Genomic DNA, 19,317 nt, shown 5'->3' on the forward strand with positions numbered 1-19,317 from the left:
TAATCTGGATATATTGGGTCTTATTTCCCTTAAGCGATCTTCCTTTCTCAAAAGCATTTAGTCTGTTTTGTAAACCTTTGTCTATTTACTTTTGGGTCCTATGAGCGAGACTAATATCCCTAGACAGTTGATTTACATGGTGGGCAGGGCAAAAAAAAGGTAACAATTCCTATTAGTGCAGTGATTGTTGACATGAGAGCAAAGACGCATGGCCCATTTAAGGGCCAGGCACCGCAATGATTTGCCTAGCTTCTGAAAACTTTAACAGGCAACTTTCAATATTCTTGAGTGCAAACTGTCAGTGCCAGTCAGAGTCCCAGTCAAATGGTCTTTAAATGTAAAGGGTGCAGTTTTGCCATGGTATTTTCAATCACCTCATTTGCAGGGGAAAGCTAGACAATGAGTAAAGAAGACCAGAGAAGAATTGATGTATTCGAGTTATGGAGTTGGAGAATACCGAACCTATCATGAACTGCCAGAGAACAAACACATCGTTTTGGGAAAAGTATGGTCATGTTGGAAGCAATGATGACAAGACTTTATCTCACGTACTTTGGACATGATCACTAGAAGGACCAGTCCTGCTTTTCTGCACTACCCAAAGAAGGATCCATACAGCATTGTCCTGGGTTCCTGTGGTAACTTACAGGGGGACACTTTCACTGTATCCTACTGATGAAGGAGAAGGAGGTCCTTGAATTCCTTGCAGCAGGAACTCACTGAGGTGACACCAACCTTGACTTCTAAATGGAACATCTACAAAAGGAGACGTGACAGCATTGATATCAGAAAACCCAAGAGGACCTGGGAGACGCTGCTGTGGGCAGCTTGAAAATCTGACCACTCCTATGGATGGCTGCTCCCCAGAACCTTCACAGATCAGATCTAGGCAGCCATCTGGGAGCCTCGGCTTCTGGCCATTACTGAACCCAGGGCTGACCACCAGCCTCTCACAGAAGCATCTTCTGTGAACTTGCCCGCCATTGCTCTGTGCAACACAGACTCTCCTCTGTAAGCACAAGGGAGCTCGCTGGGTGGGTCTGATGTGCATGCTGGCTTGGAAGTTCTGCCATGCATGGCACCATCTCCTGGGAGCACCCGTGGGAGGTCATGTCTGACCTCTATTTCTATAGAAATCCAGAAGAGATTGAAAATGCCACTGCTGAAAAGGCTGTGGTCAGGAGGAGTTTCAGGGTGAATGAACTGTTCCTGTTCTTGAATCCACGGCTGCTCGGTCGAGGCTGCAGACTGGCCTGAGGGCCTACTTTCCTGCTGAAGACCAGTCTGCAGACCACTGGGCAGGAACAACCACTGAGTGGCTTTAAGCTGTTCTTCCACAGTCACTTAGAAAATGGACATAAAGTTGATGGAAAATAAACATCAATTTCTTAAAAAAAAAAAAAAGAAGGACCAGACCAGTCCCTGAAGAAGGGCATCATGATTGATTGGTAAAGTACAGGGTCAGCGAGAAAGAGGAAGACCCTCAAAGAGATAGACTGACGCAGTAGTGTCAATGATGGGCTCAAACATAGTAACAATAGTGAAGATGGCACAGAATTCCTAAGCCAGGTGGTCCAAATACCGGGTGGAAGGAAGGGTACTGGCCCTCAGCTGAATCCCCCAGCAGTTCTGCCACTTTTAATTCAAAGGCACATCTGCTGACTGCAGGACCGTGGCAAGGAGTAAGATACCAGTCAGAGCTGACAGAACAGGGAGGTAAGGAGGGAAGAGCAGACGCGACCACCTGGTAACCACCACCAACCACAGGAAGAACAACAACATACGGAGACAAAAAGAAGAAAAGCCTATGAGGTATGAGAATGTCAGAGATGAACATTTTAAAGAATCAACACTCCCAGACGGAATCATGTTTGACGTCTATCTCACTGGCTTTCAGAGACAGATCCACTCACTTATCAAGTGTAATTTCACTGTCTATTAAACCTGCTTTCTTGCACTCCTGTTGTCTTGTGTCTTGTATCCCAGACACCTCACTAGACTCTGTGACTCCTAACCAGAAGTCCATTCCCATGAGTGATTCGGTAACAGAGCAACTGTACTTTCCATCAGATGAACACATCAGCTGCCAACATTTCACAAGCACTCCCTGCTCCAACCCCCCTGGAACTCGGTGGAGAGGCATGTGGGGGCTGGTTCTTGCTTTTCACTGGCCCCAGGGCTCAGCACAAGGTGGAGGTACTCCAGACATGGCTGTCTACTGGGTTTGCATGTACCTTGGGGCTGTTTTACATCTGAGCACCTGTAACTTGCCAGAATATAAAAGTAAGAGAGGACAATGCTAGGGAAGATGGGAAGAAAGCAGGCTCCTGATTTCTTGCTGAAACAGTGATGCAGCCTTTGTGGGATAGTGCGGGAAGTTGTTCAAAGAGTTAAATGTAGAACTGCCACATGACCCAGCAATTCCACTCCCAAGAGACTTAGAAACAGCAATGCAAACAGACAGATGAACACCACTGTCTGCTGTAGAACTCTTCCCAGCAGCCAAAAGGAAGAAGCAAACAGTGTCCACCCACAGATGAGTGGGTAAACAAACTGATACATACAAGGAGCTTCCAAAAGTTTGCAGAACTATCCCATTACTTTTTCATCCCATTGTTCCATGAACTTTTTAAACCTTTTATTGTTGAGTTTGGTGAGGGTATAGAGTGGATCAGTTTTCCATCTGAGAATCCATGCATATTTCACTTCATCTCATGGACTGAGATCCCCACTCTGTTACATCATTCCTCCTACTTCCTTCCTGTCTTTCTTGTTTCTCTTCCTCCTTCTTTCTGAACTTTGTCCTTATGTAAATGCAGGCCTTCTGCTCTCAAATGGTTGATTAGCATAGAGTGTATCTTGTGTCCAGCTCTTTAGAGGTATAAATCTCTTTTAAGATATTTTGTTGTTGTTCAGTGCTGTGGAGTCAATTCTGACTCATAGTAACTCTGTAAAATAGGGCTTCGGAGAAACGACCAGTGAGTTTGAACCTTCAACTTTGTGATTCAAACCAATCTGAAGTCCAGTGCATTACAAGCAGAGGTGAGATGGATAAGATAGATGGAAGACACAAGGATATCTCCAAGGAGCCAGGAAGCAGAAGTTGAAGAGACTTTGCTCTAAAACCAACGGAGAGAGAAAGCCTTCCCCAGGAGCTTGGATTTCTAGACTCCGAAACTGTGAGTCCTGGTGTGACGCTGTGGTTTAATGTGCTGGACTGCAAACTTGGTTTGAACTGCAAGATGGGTGGTTTAAATTCAGTAGCCACTCCCAGGAAGCCCTATGCAGGGTCACTATGGGTCAGAGCCAACTTGACAACACTTAACAACAACAAACTGAGAAAATAAATGTGCTGGTTAAAGCCAAACACTTGTGGTATATGTGTAAGAGCAGCATTAGAGAAGTAAGACATCATGCATTTAGTTCCTCAACAAATACTTAATGAGAGACATCAAAGAAAACCTAGGTACTAGCTAGTCTTGCTCCTGAAGACTTCTGAAGATCTCAGATTACTGTGGACTCAGACAGACAAAGGAAGGCAGGAAGAGAAGTCTTATCAATGGGTTACCTACTAGATGTCATGGGGAGAAGTGGACAAGAAGCAAACTGTCTGGGAGACAAGAAAGATGAGGAGAGGTGGCCATCTTTGAGTTAGAACTTGAAGACTGTTTTCCAGGCAGGTGAGCTGAGGAGTCTGGGTGGGTGAGGTTTGTTCTTTGAGGGGATCGGGACAGAAGAGGGCATAAGTGTGCTGTATGGAGTCAGATGGAAGAAGAATTGATTCACTGGACCGACAACTAGTACCCAGTACTGAAGCAGACTCTATGAGAATAGACCCTTGGGTCAACAAGCCTGGGAGATAAAGATGTGTACAGGACCAAATAACTGTAACTCAAGACAGAGTACATGGCGGTCATAGCCACATGAAACTTTTCTGTCCATCAACAGTGAGGTCCCTAGACTTGGTGTCACCAGGGGCAGTAACTCACCCCCGACCCATAAACCTCCTCCCATACCAGATCATACAGAATAGTAATGTTTATTATCACTTTTAATTAGAGAATAATCTGTTGTTAAGTACTGTGGAGTTGGTTCTGACTCACAGCGACCCTGTATGGGGTTTCTGAAGTTTTGCATTTTTGCAGGAGCAGAAAGCCTCATCTTTCTCTCACGAAGCGGCTGTTGGGCCCAAACCACAGACCTTGTGGTTCGCAGTCCAGTGCTTATAGGAGCCACCGCACTCCCTATCTAATAATATATGGTAAACAGAGCTGTAAATGGCTTAAATGTAGTGTTTCTTAGATTAAATAACAACAACAAATTTGTTTTGTAAAATCTTTCTACATTGAATTAAAACATTTTCAGTTACAACATCATTAATAACTGCATGGAAGAGCTAATAAAACGTTTTTTTTCTCCTTTTCCTTTAATTACTATTTCATTCTCAAAAAAGTTATTGATGGCTGTTATGATTGTTAAATGTTGTCAAGTCGATTCCAACTCATAGCAAGACCTGTATAGGATTTCCAAGGAGTAGCTGGTAGGTTTGAACCTCTGATCTTTCAGTTAGCAGTCCAGTACTTATCATACAGCACCACTTCAGGACTCCAAAGCCATTGACATTGATTCACAAATACTACTACCTGCTACAATACTGTAGCAAACATCAGAAAATTGAACCAATCAAAAAACAACAGTGTGTGCTTGGAGCTAGTGCAGATGAATCCACGTGACTCAAAGCATCATTGTAATGAGAGTTCTGAGCAGAGGGCCCTTGACCCCACTGCCCTGGAGTCAGTTCCAACTCACGGGGATCCTACAGAACAGACCAGAACTGCTCCCTAGGGTTTCCGAGGCTGTCAGTCTTTACAGAAACACAATCACTCACTTTGTTCCCGTGAGGCTGGCAGGTTCAAACCTTAGACCTTTCCATTAGCAGCCAAAAGCTTAACCCACTGCACCACCAGGGCTCCTGAAATGTATTGTTTGTTGTTGTGAAGTGCTGTCAAGTCTGTTCCGACTCATAGTGACCCAGTATAGGGTTTCCAAGGAGCAGCTGGTGAGTTTGAACTGCCAACCTTTTGGTTTACTGTCCAGTGCTGATCCACAGTGCCACACCAGAACCAGGACTCCACTGAAAGATTCAAAACTCAATTAGCATAGACTTTGCGCCTTATACGTATACTGATACATGTTGTTGTTATGGGCCATAGAAACAGTTCTGACTCATAGCAACCCCAGACAGGGCTTCTGAGGAGCAGCTGATGGGTTGGAACTGCCAACTTCATGGTTAGCAGTCCAGTGCTTATTCTACAGTGCCACACCAGGACTCCATTGACACATGTAAGCTGGGCTCATGAGAAATGCTTTTGTTATGTTGTTGTTGTTAAGTGTCATCGAGTCGATTCCGACCCACACAACCCTGTATAGGGTTTCTGAGGAGCAGCTGGTGGGTTTGAACCAACAACCTGGCAGTTCAAATGGCTTTGTGGTCTGGCACATTAACTCACAGTGCCACACCAGGACTCCTTTTTGTTGTTGTAACTACAGGGATATTTTATAAAAAATAAGATTTCTGCTGAAACACCACACAAAAACCTTATGGACGGTCACTTTGGTGTCCTTCCTGACAGTGTCACCGCAGGTTCTGCAGTCCCCAATGCCATCAGTGTTCATGGACCCCTTCCGGTCACATGACGCCCCTCTGTAAAAGTAATCCTTGTACACGCTGACTGCTGAGACAGTTAACTCTGCCCAGTCCAGGGGGCCCCAATTTACAGCAGGGATCCATTCCAACGACTATTGTAAGTCAGTTGTGATGTAACTGCAAAACCTCATTTTTCGTTCTTGGTTTTTGCTTTGTTTTTTTTTTTAGTTTTCATTATTATTGCCTTTTATTATCAGTATCTTTATCAATCTAATCTTTGTTTGGGGGATTGAAAATATTACATACGAATGCACTGCAGCATTTTTTGTAGTACATATTATTAACAATGCTGTTATTGTCAAGCGCCTTCGAGCCAGTTCCAACTCATAGTGACCTTCTATAGGGTTCTGAAGAGTGGCTGGTGAGTTTGAACCGCTGGCCTTGTGGTTCAAACTCACCTTGCGGTCTAGTGCTTATCCTGCAGCACCATACCAGGACTCCTTACTAACAATGTTGTTGTTGTTAAGTGCCATCGAGTTGGTTCCAACCCATAGCGACCCTGAACAGGGTTTCCGAGGCTGTAAATCTTTATGGGAGCAGAAAGCCTCATCTTTCTCCCACGGAGCAGCTGGTAGTTTCCAACTGCTGACCTTGAGGTTCACAGCCCGATTCATAACCACTACACTACCAGAGCTCCTTTACTAAAAATAAAATGTACCAAAAACGGGAGGGGGCAGTAGTAAGTGCAGTTGGTTGTAATTCAAATTATGTCCTAAATCAGGGATTGCGTGTGTATAAAGCAGTACATTTCATGGATTGAATTAAAGCCCAACTCAATCCATTACCATTGAACCTATCCCGATGTATCACTATCCTACAGAACAGAGTAGAACTGCCTCACTGGGCTTCCAAGGCTGTGGTGTTCATGAAAGCAGATTGCCATGTGTTATGGAGCAGCTAGTGGGTTTGAACCACAGACCTTTCAATTAGTAGCTGAGCCCTTAACTACTGTGCTATCAGAGGAATTATGTTCCCCCAAAGAATTGTGGAAGTCCTAATCTCTATACCTATAAATAGGATCCTGTTTGGAAATAAGATTTCTCTTCTGTTATGTTACTGAGGCCATGCCCCAATAGGATTGGTCCTAGACCTCATCACTTCTGAGTGGTGTCTTATAAAAAGAGTGGAATAGACACAGCCACACAAAAGGAAGACAGGCACAATGGACTTCAAGCCAAGGAATGCCAAGGATTGCTAGATGATCAGAAACCAGGAAAGGGGCCCACAGAAGGAATCCACATGGTCGAGACCCTGATTTGGACTTGTAACCTCCCAAACAGAGAGAAAATAACCGTCAGCTTTTCAAAGCCACCATAGATGGTATTTTTTGTTCTGACAGCATTAGGCAACAAAGATGCTGCACAAAAATCAATCCCAGTCCTTCGAGATAGGGCTGTAAAGGTTTGGTGATGTTTGCATTTTCTTCTATAGAAAATTCCAGCTCCTTTGTGGAGGGACTGAGCCTTCCTGGCTTCTCCAGACGGGAAAGCGGAGGATATTCCATGACGCACATCCGGCTTATAGCTAGCAAAAGTCCCTGAAATTTCTCATCTCTCCTTTGAAGTGTGCTTTGGTTTCATGCTTTAGGATCCATCCTAAAATCACCCTCAATTCGGGGACTGCAGATGAGGAAGTCTGGAAGTGGAGGAGGTGCTGCCTGGAGAAAAAGATGACTTTCCTAAAGAACCAGAAGATTCCAGACCACTGTCTCATGCCATCAGATTCTGAAGAAAATCCAGGAAAAATAATTGCAGAAATGAATTCTCTGTTTTATCTCTTTTAGTTATGGAAGTGGATGTTTTTATTACATCTAGGCGAAAAGACAGTCCTGATTTTGTTCTATCCTGACGCAAAGGAGCACGCAGTAAACACTTGTTCAGTGACTGAATGAATGCATAAATGAACAAATGAATGAAAGGTCATGATACAAGAGTGACTTAAGAACACACACACAATTTAAATTCCTCATGTGTCACTGCATCTGTTCAATTACCACAGCAAGAATTCCAAGCATCAAACATTTAATACCAGAGTTTTTTGTTGCAGCTTATCTCAGATATGAAAATGCAATTATGATAAGGGTGTTCTAATAAGATCTATTAATCCACACGACAGGATGGGGCAAGACAGCAGAAGAAAACAGACCACAAACACAGGTCCTCCCGACGTAAAAGGCCAAACCTGCAGTGTGTTATCAAGTCGATTCTGCCTCGTGGCGACCAACTGTGTTTCAGAGCAAAGGCACACACTGGAGGGTTTTCAAGGCTGTGATCTTTTGGATGAGCTTCTAAGGTGCCTTTGGGTGGGCTCGAACCATCAACTTTTTGGTAAGCAGTCGAGCACTTAACCATCTGCACCACCCTGTGACTCCTTTCTCTTCGCTGTTGCATTAGTTTCTTATGGCGAGCCCAAGTCGTAACTAAACTTGTCCAAAGAATTCTACAGCCAGCAGGAAAGGTGTTAAAACAATGCCAGACACTTAAAACAAAGCAAAAGCCCCACTGCCGTTGAGTTGGTTCCAACTCACAGTGACCCTATCAGACAGCAGAAGTGCTCCATAGGTTTTCCCGAGGTGGTAAATCTGTATAGAAGGAGACAGCCTCATCTTTCTCCCATGGAGGGACTGGTGGATTCTAGTCACGATCCTTTCAGACAGCACCTCAACACTTAATCCACTGCACTACCAGGGCTCCACCAGGTATTTCTTGTTATTGTTGTTGTTAAGTGCCACAGAGTCAGCTCCAACTCATAGCGACCCTATATAGGGTTTCCAAGGAGCGGTTGGTAGGTTTGAACGGCCAACCTTGTGATTCGAAGTCCAGTGCTGATCTTGCAAGCACCGCAGATAGGACAAACTTGGGAAGAGGGGTATTTGAGGAACCAGGAACAAATATATCATCACCTGATCTTACTATTAATGTTTTTATAAGAGACCAGAGTAAGATATTTGAAACATGGGGGACTGATACTTTTTACTCTTCATTTACAAAATCAAATTTGCTGGCTTTTCTTAGTCTCGTTGGGAAACTGGGTGGAAGTCATGACACCAATCTGTCTCCAAGCCCAGGCTGGCTGAGAATGCGCCGACAGCTCCGGGCAAGGGCAGCATCCCAGGTAGAAAAACGCATTTTAATGAGGAGCGTATGCCCTACACCTCTGTGCTTGGAATCCCAGTCTTTTAGGAGGGGATGGAAAACCTAGAAAATAGGGCTGGATACCGAGTAGGGGTTTGAGGTTGGTTCTAGAGAATCACCTGCCCTTCGTGGATTCCTCTAGATTAGCTCTGAGGCCCCTGGGAGATGCCCGAGGGTGGCAGAAACTATGGAGGCCATTGAGCGAAGAGCAAGTATGGCCCCTCTTAATGGAAGCATTCAGGCGGGAAGTGCCTGACTCTGGCAGCCTCAGCAGAGTAGAACTTCGAGCGCTCCATAGGGTTAACTTTGGGAGGCTGATCACCAGGTCTTTCTTTCTAGGCACCTCTGGGTGGATTCAAACTGCCAACTTTTCAAGTAGTAGTTGAGTGAAAGTGAAGAGAACTGAAAATACTTACTAATGAAGACCACCGCCTTCGGTATGGATTGCATCTCAATGTGAAGAAAACAAAAATCCTTACCACTGGACCAATAAACAACATTCTTATCAAAGGAGAAAAGAAAGAAGTTGTCAAGGACTTCATTTTGCTTGGATCAACCATTAACACTCATGGAAGCAGCAGTCAAGAACTCACATGACATATCACATTAGGCTACACAAGACCTCTTTAAAGTGTTGATGAACAAAGATGTCAGTTTGAGGACTAAGGTATACCTAACCCAAGCCGTTGTATTTTCAATAACCTCATATGCATGTGAAAGTTGGACAGAGAATAAGAAAGACCACAGAAGAACTGATACATTTGAGTTATGGTGTCGGAGGAGAATATTGAAAGTACCATGGTCTGCCAAAAGAGCAAACAGATCTGTGTTGGAAGAAGTACAGCCAGAGTGCTCCTTGGAAGCCAGGATGGCCAGACTTCATTTCTTATACTTCAGACATATTATTAGGAGGGACCAGTCACTGGAGAAGGATATCATGTTTGGTAAAGTGGAGGGTCAGAGAAAAGAGAAAGAACACCCATGAGATGGATTAGCACAGTGGTGGCAGCAAAGGGCTCAGGCTTAGCAACGATTGTGAGGTTGGTGCAGGACCGAGCAATATTGCCTTCTGTTGTGCATAGGGTTGCTATGAGTCAGTACTGACTCGATGGCACATAACAACAACAATAGTTGAGTGTTTACTCATTCACACCACCCACAGTCTCCAATAGCATTAACAGTGGGTCTTCAATGTCAAAACTCAGCTTAGGATTAACCTTCCCCACCAGTGGCCCGGGGTTCCCACAAGTCTGAGAGGGGTCAGTGACATTCACTCTTCTCTGTGGGTGGGGAGCAGTTCTGTGGCTCCAATTGTTCTCAAACCCAGGAAGTCTTAAGGTTTGAGAGCTTCTTGATAAAATTGTTTTGTTTCAGACATACCCTGTTACTAGGCCTCTGGAGAATTAAACAATTCTACATTCTTATAAACAAAACTTTTGAACTGTAAAAATAACATGAAAACATTCTTATTAAGTGCATTTGCTTTAAAAAGACTGTTTTGTGAAAGTGATTCACTTTTGTTCCCAATCAGTAAAGCTATATTTAAATGTGATCAGAAACCTCATAAAAACAATGTTAATGTGGAAGTGCTCTTGGTCCATTTCGCCTCCACCATCCAGCACAAGTCTTCTGTCCTGTTCTCCTGTCTAAGGGGCAGTGAAACCACCTCCCAGACAGCCAACAAAACCCTGTCCACACCCAGCAATAACAATACTTATACAGAGGCAGTTCTCAACTGAGGGTGACCCCGCCCCCATGGGGCACAGGGCAATGTCTGGGGACATTTTAGGTCATCATAACTGGCTTGCTTCTAGTGGGTAGAGAGAACAGGGATGTTGTTAAACATCCCACAGAGTAAGACATCCCTCTACAACAATGGATTCTTTGGTCTCAAATGTCAGTAGTGTTAAGAAAGGAAACCCTGGGAAACCCTTGAAGGAGGGAGACATGAGCCAAGTGTGGGAAAGGAAAACCTATTTAAAATTGGGACCGAGGCTGCCACGATAAAGAGGAAACGCCTTTCTTAGACATTCTCCAGAAAGGAAGAGAGAAGAGGGAAGCTTTATGAAGAGAGATGTAGAGAAAAAGGTTAAAACCAAAAGGAAATCCAAAATAGGGCATGATTTTGCACAATCAATCAAAACCAAGTCAAACCTGTTGTCACTGAGTCAATTCTGCCTCATGGTGACCCTGTAGAAGACGGTAGAACTGCCCCCAGTCTGTTTCCGAGGTTATCAATCTTTATCGAAGCAGAATGCCCTAACTCTCTCTTGTGGGGTGGCTGGTGGGTTTGAACTACTGACTTTATGGTTATCAGTCGAGCGTTTTCACTACTGTACCTCCCGGGCTCCTATGAGCAAACAGTAGATGTTTTGAATTGATTCTAGGGATGTTTATCTAGTGGTGACATTAGGGTTAATAGACTGAATAGTGAAGCAAATGGGATTCCAGCAGTACCCTTGGCTCCGTAGTAAACAGTAACGAAATCGTCTCACAAAATGTAAATGCTGGTAACACAAATGGTTTGCACTGGACAACTAACCCATAGGTTCGAGGTTCGAACCCTGCCGGCAGCATAGCCTATGAAGACCTGCTGATGTTCCTCTCTGTTCAGATGACAGCCAGGAAATTCCAGTGGAGCACAGCTCATCTCTGTAACCCATGGGGTCACTGGGAGATGAACTCCACTTGATGGCGGTGGGTTTGCTTTTTTTGGGGGGACCGTGTTCGCAGGATGAAGGATTGTTGTTTTTGTGACTCAGCATAAACAGATCTTACCAGCGGAGTCCTAAGAGGTATGGCGGATGGGGATAAGAAAGAAGTAGAAGGAAGAAACAGCGGAGGAAAAAAGGGAAGGTTGACTGATTTTCTTATTTCATATCTTCTGGGTGGCCACGCGCCACATAGGAACCGACTCACTGACAACTGTGTTTTGTCTGTTCGTTTTAGCATTACTTTGAGTCAAGAAAACAAGGGAGGAACCATCTACCCAGTGATGCTGTGGAGTGTTTCCGATTCACAGCAGCCCTCAAGGACAGCTTTCCAAGACTTAAGCTTTCCAAGACTGTCATCTTGACAGGAGCCAACAGTTTCTTCTTTCTCCCTCACAATGGCTGGAGGGTTTGAATTGCTGACTTTGCAGTTAGCAGCCCGATGCTTAACCCACGGTGCCACCAGCTCGTCTTAGGGATGCAGCTCAACACATCCTCCAATGCACAGCACTGTCCCCTCCACAAAGGATGACTCAGCCCAAATTGTGACTCAGGCAGAGGATGAGAAACGCTGCTAGATGCTGCACGGATACTGTTCTGAGTATTTTACTGACACCTCACAGCTCCCTGAGCAGAGCAGAGAGATATGATTAGCATCCCCACTTTGCAGATGAGAAATCTGAAGCTTAGTGGAATTAAGTAATGTGCCCACATTCACACAGCTAGCTCCTGATCAAGTTAAAATTGAAATCCTAGATCCAGAGGTTGCACTTGTCCAATGACAGGACATGCCCCTGTCCTCCTTGTCCATACCCAAGAACCCACAGAGTCCTTTAGAGTCAAGCTCTCTGCATCCTTCTGCCCCACTGCAAAACAGCATCTTCTCCTCCCTGGACCACAGCAGTGAGCTCTTAGAGGTCTCGTCTCTTTAATCCCCAACCCTCTCTTCTGCCAGAGTCACCTCAAAAACCCAAATCCCACCACATGTCTACCCCCTGCGTGAAGCCCTTGTCCCTCAAGGTAAAGACCAAACTCTTCAGCCGGGCTCCGAACTCTAGTTAGAAGCATCACTCTCTAGACCAGCCCGAGGAGCCCTGGCGATGCAGTCGTTAAGCACAGCTGCTTACTAAAAGCTCGGCTAGTTGAGCCTACCAGCCATTTCATAGGAGAAAGACGTGGCTTCTGTTCCTTAGCAGAAGGAAAGTTAGCTACTGTAAGGTTACAGCCTGGAAGCCCTATGAGGTAGTTCTTCTCTTAAAATATTGTTTGTTGCTGCTGCTAAGTGCCATCAAGTCAGTTCCAACTCACAATGACACTATTTAGCATTTCTGAGACTACAAATCTTTGCAAGAGCAGAAAGCCTCATCTTTCTCCCATAGAGAGATGGTGGAGCTTGAACTAACAGCTGGTAGGCTCAAACCATTGACCTTGTGGTTCACAGTCCAGTGCTTATCCTACAAAGCCACCATGATAGGGTGGTTAGGAGTCAAAGTTGTCTTGACAACACACAACAGCAATGACAATAGGCCTTCCCCAGACTCCCAAGCCCCTGCACTTCATGAAACACACTGAGCTGTGTCCTCGCGACGTCTACTCCACCCCGTAATCCCCGCCCCACCTTGCTCATTTCACCTGTGATCTTTCAATAATCAGTCCCAGTGTCACCTCCTCTAGGAAACCGTCTCTGAGTATTCTGTCCTCCCGACAGAAATGGCCACTAGCTTCTCGGTGACTTTTATTAAAATGCATCACAATCTGTCTGAGAACTCCCAGTAACACAAAAACCTCAAATCAAACCCATTACCATCGATTCTATTCCATCACATGGTGACCCCACATCTGTCAGAGTAGAACTGCATTCCACAGGGGAGTCCTGGTGTGGCGCTGTGGGCTAATGTGCCAGACTGCAAAGCCGTTTGAACTGCAAGGTCAGTGGTTCAAGCTCACCAGCTGCTCCTCTGAAACCCTATACAGGGTCGCTATGGATCGGAATTGACTCGACGGCACTTAACAACAACAATCTTAACACAAATAAATTGCCACACCTTCCATAACACCACTGGGTGGATTTGAACCACCAACCTTTCAGCTAGTAGCAAACCATCTGTACTACTCAGGGACCTTCAAACAAAGGCAAGAATTTCATAAGTCCTCTTTGCTCACTCCAGGGTAGCTTCCAGCTGCCCATCAACTTTATAAATAAAATGAATCCCTAGTTTTCAAATCTGTCCCTCAAGGGTAGGGACTGTGTGTCCTTTCTCTGATCTCTGAAGTCTGGCCAAGTAAGTATCAAAGCACCGAAAGATGAAATATCTTGTATGACTTGAATTCTTCCAGCAACAGAAGGCCACTGTCTGTGTGCACAGAAGGTCTAGTCTGCTGGACCCTGCCATTCTTGGAACGTTCTTACACAAAACGGAAGTCAGTTTCTTCATCCCTTCTACTCAGTGGTCTGGTTCTAGACCATAAGCTGCACCATAATTATCATATTATAATTCCTTACCCTAACGGAACACCTACAGTTTCTCTTCTCCTTAACGAGCAGGGCTTCAAGATCTCCCATGGTCCAATGATGTGTACTTAACTCCTGTTGTTGTTGTTAAGTGCCATTGAGTCGGTTCCTACTCATAGGGTTTCTGAGGAGCGACTGGCAAGCTTCAACCGCTTACCTTGTGTTTCAAACTGACCTTGAAGCTCAGCACATTAACCCATAGCACCACACTAGGGCTCCACTTATCTCCTAAGCAAATCCAAATCATGATAGGCCTAACTAGCAACATTTGAGGAGTATATGGAGATTCCTGAGACAGTGCTTAAAATCTACCTCAAATTTCATGTTCAAATGCCAAAAGGGTCCAGGAAAGTAACAAACATGAATGAAGCTGGTGGATACCAGAGAGTCGGTTTTCAATCCGAGCGACCCCACGTGGCACAGTAGAACTGCAATAGGGCTTTCTAGGTTGTAAAAGAGTTTTCTAGGCAACTGACTCGACGACACTAACAACAACTACAGTGTTCAAAGGAGGGTCCTGGAGTGGCGTTGTAGGATAAGCACTAGACTACAAGGTTGATTTGAACTGCAAGGTGGTGGTTCAAACCCACCAGCCACTCCTTGGAAACCCTATATAGGATTGCTATGCGCTGTAACTAACCTGATGGCACTTAACAACAACAACAACAATAACATTGACAGGAACAGAAGGCCAGAGTGTTCTCCCAGAGAGCTGATGGATTGGTTCGAACTGCCAACCTGTTGGTTAACAGCTGGGTGATCAATTGTCATGATGTCCCCTGGGCTCCTTATGAATGAAGCTGTTGTTATGAAGTGCTATTGAGTCAGTTCTGACTCACAGTGACCTTGTATGCATTTCTGAGAGTGGCTGGTGGGTTTGAACTGCCAGCCTTGTGGTTAGAAGTCCAGTGCTTATCCCACAGTGCAACACCAGGCCTCCATGAATAAAGTTGTTGTTGTTGTTAAGTGCTGTGGAGTTGGTTCCGACTCATAGCCACCCTGTATAGGGTTTCCGAGAAGCAGCTGGTAGGTTTGAACCACCGAACTTGCAGTTCTAACTGACCTTGCAGTCCAATGCATTAACCCACAGCACCACAACAGGATGACTTGAATAAAGTGTTAAGTGCTGTCGAGCTGGTTCCGACACATAGCCACCCTGTATAGGGTTTCCAAGAAGTGGCTGGTGAGTTTGAACCGCTGACCTTGCAGTCCACTGCATTAACCCACAGAAGTGATAAAACAGGGAGGGGAGAGGTTGTGGATGAACACAGTGTCTCTGCCTCTCACCTCCACATCTAGGAATGAGGCCCAAGGTGGTTAGCTCTTCAAATTTTTCAAGAAAAGCTAGAAAATTTACATTTTAATACAAATTTTCAATTACTGGTAACTTTTTTTTTTTTTTTAATCTCTGACAATGAGTGTTGAAATCCACCACAATTTGAGGCCAGCTGTGGCTGAGGGCTGTCCGTTTGTGTCCTTTGATTTAAATAATTGCTTGGGTGGTTCCTAAATTAAAGTTTATGTATTTAGTCTTAGAGATGTGCACAGATACATCGAAAGCTGTCGGCATACTGAGGCAGAATTTAAATGTGAAGTGATACTAAAATGCTAGGGTTAAAAAGAACGTGGAGGCATAGAGCACCATGGGAGGGTGACTGAAACACTCAGCAGGGCCCAAAAGCTGAGGCAAACACTCACCAGCCATCAAATCCATCTCCAGCATGGTCTGGAACAAACTAGGATGTTTGTCTTTCAGGTCCTTCTCCCAGGGAAAGGTTTTGCACGTCGAGGGGCTCTCGTACCTGTGTTTGAGATCCAGGTAGGTGTTCTGAAGCTCACCTACACAGAAAGGGAAACATGAAGTGGCTTTCGTTGTTGTGAACTGCCTTAAGTCAGTTCCCGATTAACGGCAACTGCATGCATAGCAGAAAAGCAAAACAAAATTGACCCTCATCAGTTGAAGACCAGACCTTTGGGTTCCATGTGTCTTTCACTAGCTGAGTTCCAGAAGGAGATCATCAGTGCTTACTTCCTAGTCTGTCCTAGTCTGGAAGCTCATCACCGCACCATGCAAACCTCTGCTGACAAATGGGTGGGAGCTGTACACGAGACGCATTGCCTGGGAACTAACTCTGAATCTCCCGCTTGGCTGCTAATGGAAAGGTTAGCAGTTTAAGTTTACCCAAAGGCACCTCAAAAAAAATATAAAGACAATGTCCTGGCAGTTTTCTTGTAAAACATCAGCTGTTGGAAATCCCATGGAGCACAGTTCTACTCTGACACACAGGGTTCCCATGAGCTGGGAGTTGGCTTATGGCAATGGGTTTTCTACAGCCTTTAGGAGAGTGAAAGCTGCTCCTCTTCAAACCCCTGCTTCCTAAGAGGAACGACAGTGAGATTTAACGTTGTTGCATGTTGGTTCGGATACGTTAGGAATTTGAAATTGGCCATGATGCCTTTGACTGGAGGTCACTCATTCAGAGCCAGATCCAAGGGAAACATGCCAGAGTAGCTGAGGGCTGTTGAATAATTCTACAGACTGAGCAGCTGGTCTCAGACCGGTCCCCAGGAGGCCAATATCTAGGCCGTGTTTTTGGCAGTGTGAGTGGAAGAGCAAAGTGCAAGATCCCTTAGGGAGGTAAGGCAAGAGAAGATGGGAGAAAAGTCTTCCTATTACCACCAAAGAGATCAGTGTGAAAGGTTGGCCTTCTGACTCAGCATAGCTCTTCTGGATTATTACATCAGTTACCAAAATCAGTTTCCATCCTGTCTGGGATACTGCTATTCCTATATATCTTCCTCCTTCTTCTGATAGCATCATATTTTCTGGATGATTCAGCGGCCACGGAAGCACCAGCTGGGGACCAGTGTGATCTATTCTTAAGCCGAATTGTGGAAATGTTACCTTTCCTTACTTGTCACCATCCCTTGTTGCTTATCTGGGGTCACTTTACATGGACCCCCATTAGACCAGGATGACGCAGTCATACCCCCACAGCTTGGAATGGGCAGCTGAGCTCTGGAGATGGGGAGGTGTGTGGGCAGAGCTAAAACAAACACTCACTTTGTCTTTGCTGATGGCAAAATGCCCCACAGGAATTTCTCTCCCTGAAGGAACAGAAGGGACTAAGTCCAGGGCCACCCTATCAAACAAGAGGTTCTACAGCACAGCTCACCCGATTCCTGTTAAGTTGATTGTTGTGTTGATTCTGACTCAGAGCGACCCTATAGGGCACAGTCAAGATGCCCCTTGAGGTTTCCAAGGCTGTAAATCTTTACAGACACAGATTGCCACCTCTTTCTACTGAGGAACACTTAGTGCATTCCAACTGTCAACTTTCAGGTTAGCAGCTGAGCGCTTTAAGCACTATGCCACCAGGACTCCTTCAATTGCACAGAGATATTTCTGAGTGCTAACACCACACTGGGATATTAGAAGACAAAGACAGGACAACATTTTATGTTTATAAACACCTGTATGGAAAGGTGGTAGCTCTTTCGGATAAGCAACCACAAAGTGTGCAGTTCAAGCCCACCAGCCGCTCTGAGGAAGAATGATGAGGCTTTCTGTTCCCGCAAAGATGTACAGCCTCGGAAACCCTATACAGAGTCACTATGAGTTGAAATGAAGTCGATGGCACTTAAAAACAACAATCACCTGTAACAGGTGAAAAGCTGTCTTTGAAACTATCAGCAAGCATGAAAGCAATCCATTTGAAATTCATTCCTCCTGAAAATGACCCAGGTCTGCCAGAATGAGCCAATCTCAAAGACTGAAAAAATAAAACTAAACCCCAAAGAACAAAGTACATTGCTCAATATTTCTAAAAGCTACTATTCCGGTATTAATGGCCCAAGACAAAAGTGCATCGAGGGGGAAATATTTCTAATGATTAATTTATTTTCCAATTCATTTCTATTTTCTTAGACTGGCCTGGCATTTGTATGGATGGGGAAAAATGCACGGTCAGGTTCAACATCTCCCATTCATTTGCACTGCACTTCTGGTAGAAGCTGTGAGGACAGTGGTGCTTTTTCTTGGAGGTGGCCGATCTGGGTGGAACCCAGGTGGAAATGGACTTTTATTTGCACCCACCTGTGGAGGAGTCCAGGTTACATGGGTCCCCTAGGAAAGCAGAGCCAGTCAAATAGAATCTATGCAAATCTTGTTAGAAGGAAGGCAAAGATGGGTCGAGACAAACGCTCAGCAGATACGTAATTGCTCTACGGAAGTTCCATACTTACATGTTCTTTCACTTCTGCCTCCTGGCTGTCCCATGGATGTAAACACAGACACGATTTCTTGAACCTCAGCACACCTTTCATAATATAATTTGATTTGTTCGGCAAGTTGCTTCTCGAGGAAGGGATTAAAAATCTATGAGAAGGCAAGATAATGGAATGAACAATCGTCACCAGACACCCAAGGATGGATGACTACAGGGATGTGCTCTGGTTGATTTCATGCCCCTGGTGACATCAGTGGTGGCTGGTTTGCACAAAAGGTGTTAACATTCAATCAAGGACATGCGGACTCGGATTGCTTCCCGAACTAACTTCCTTTCATGGCATCAACTCATGGCGACCCCATGTATCTCAAAGCATTACTGTGCTCCATTGTTTCTAATGGCTGTGACCACCAAGACTTCCTTCTGAGGAGCCGCTGGGTGGATTCAAACGTCCAACATTTAAGTTAGTAGCCAAGTGCTTAACCATCAGTGCCACTTAATGGCTCCACCTTGTCTGCAGAGGCCCTGAAGTGCTAGGAGTTCCAGGAGACCAGGCTCCCTGTCCCTTCTGCTCCCCTGCTGCGTCCTCACCCTGTAAACTCAGGTTTGTCTCTCCCTTCAATCTCACCAGGTTACAGGAGGTAAAGTCTGCCTGGCAATGCCTGCAGCCTTCTCTGATTTCTTTCTGCAGACTAGATTCATCTCCAAGTCACAGCCAAGGCCACAGCTTAAGGGCAGGCATACCCCAACGCCCACACCACCTTCGCTTTCTGACTCCGCAACACTGAGCTCAAATCTGAATCAAAGCATATACTGAAGCCAGAAAAGGAATACACAAGAAGGGAGCCTAGCTTAGCTCAGGGCTTATTAGCACACACCCTTTAGGGTGGGGAACGCCCAACCTTGGGCCGTATAAGGTTTGAAATCATTTGGTCTGGCCCTGCCAACACAACCACAGTTCCAGCCATCATATTGTTGTTAAGTGCTATCAAGTCGGCTCCAACCCATAGAGACCTGAGATAGG

General features: G+C 45.1%; 1 protein-coding gene across 1 annotated transcript in view; it reads right to left on the reverse strand.

Moving 5' to 3' along the window:
• The window catches only part of SEL1L3 (sel-1 suppressor of lin-12-like 3 (C. elegans)), a 179,256-nt gene that overhangs the window by 97,671 nt on the left and 62,268 nt on the right, over positions 1-19,317 (reverse strand). Inside the window, exons 8-9 of the mRNA XM_006866302.1 lie at positions 18,310-18,442; positions 15,763-15,903 (exon numbers count right to left, since the gene is read on the reverse strand). Coding sequence (XP_006866364.1) covers positions 15,763-15,903; positions 18,310-18,442 — 274 coding nt within the window. The remainder of the gene's footprint in view (positions 1-15,762; positions 15,904-18,309; positions 18,443-19,317) is intronic.

Source organism: Chrysochloris asiatica, unplaced genomic scaffold (genome assembly GCF_000296735.1).
Source record: "Chrysochloris asiatica unplaced genomic scaffold, ChrAsi1.0 scaffold00089, whole genome shotgun sequence".
NCBI classification, from domain to species: Eukaryota; Metazoa; Chordata; class Mammalia; order Afrosoricida; family Chrysochloridae; genus Chrysochloris; species Chrysochloris asiatica.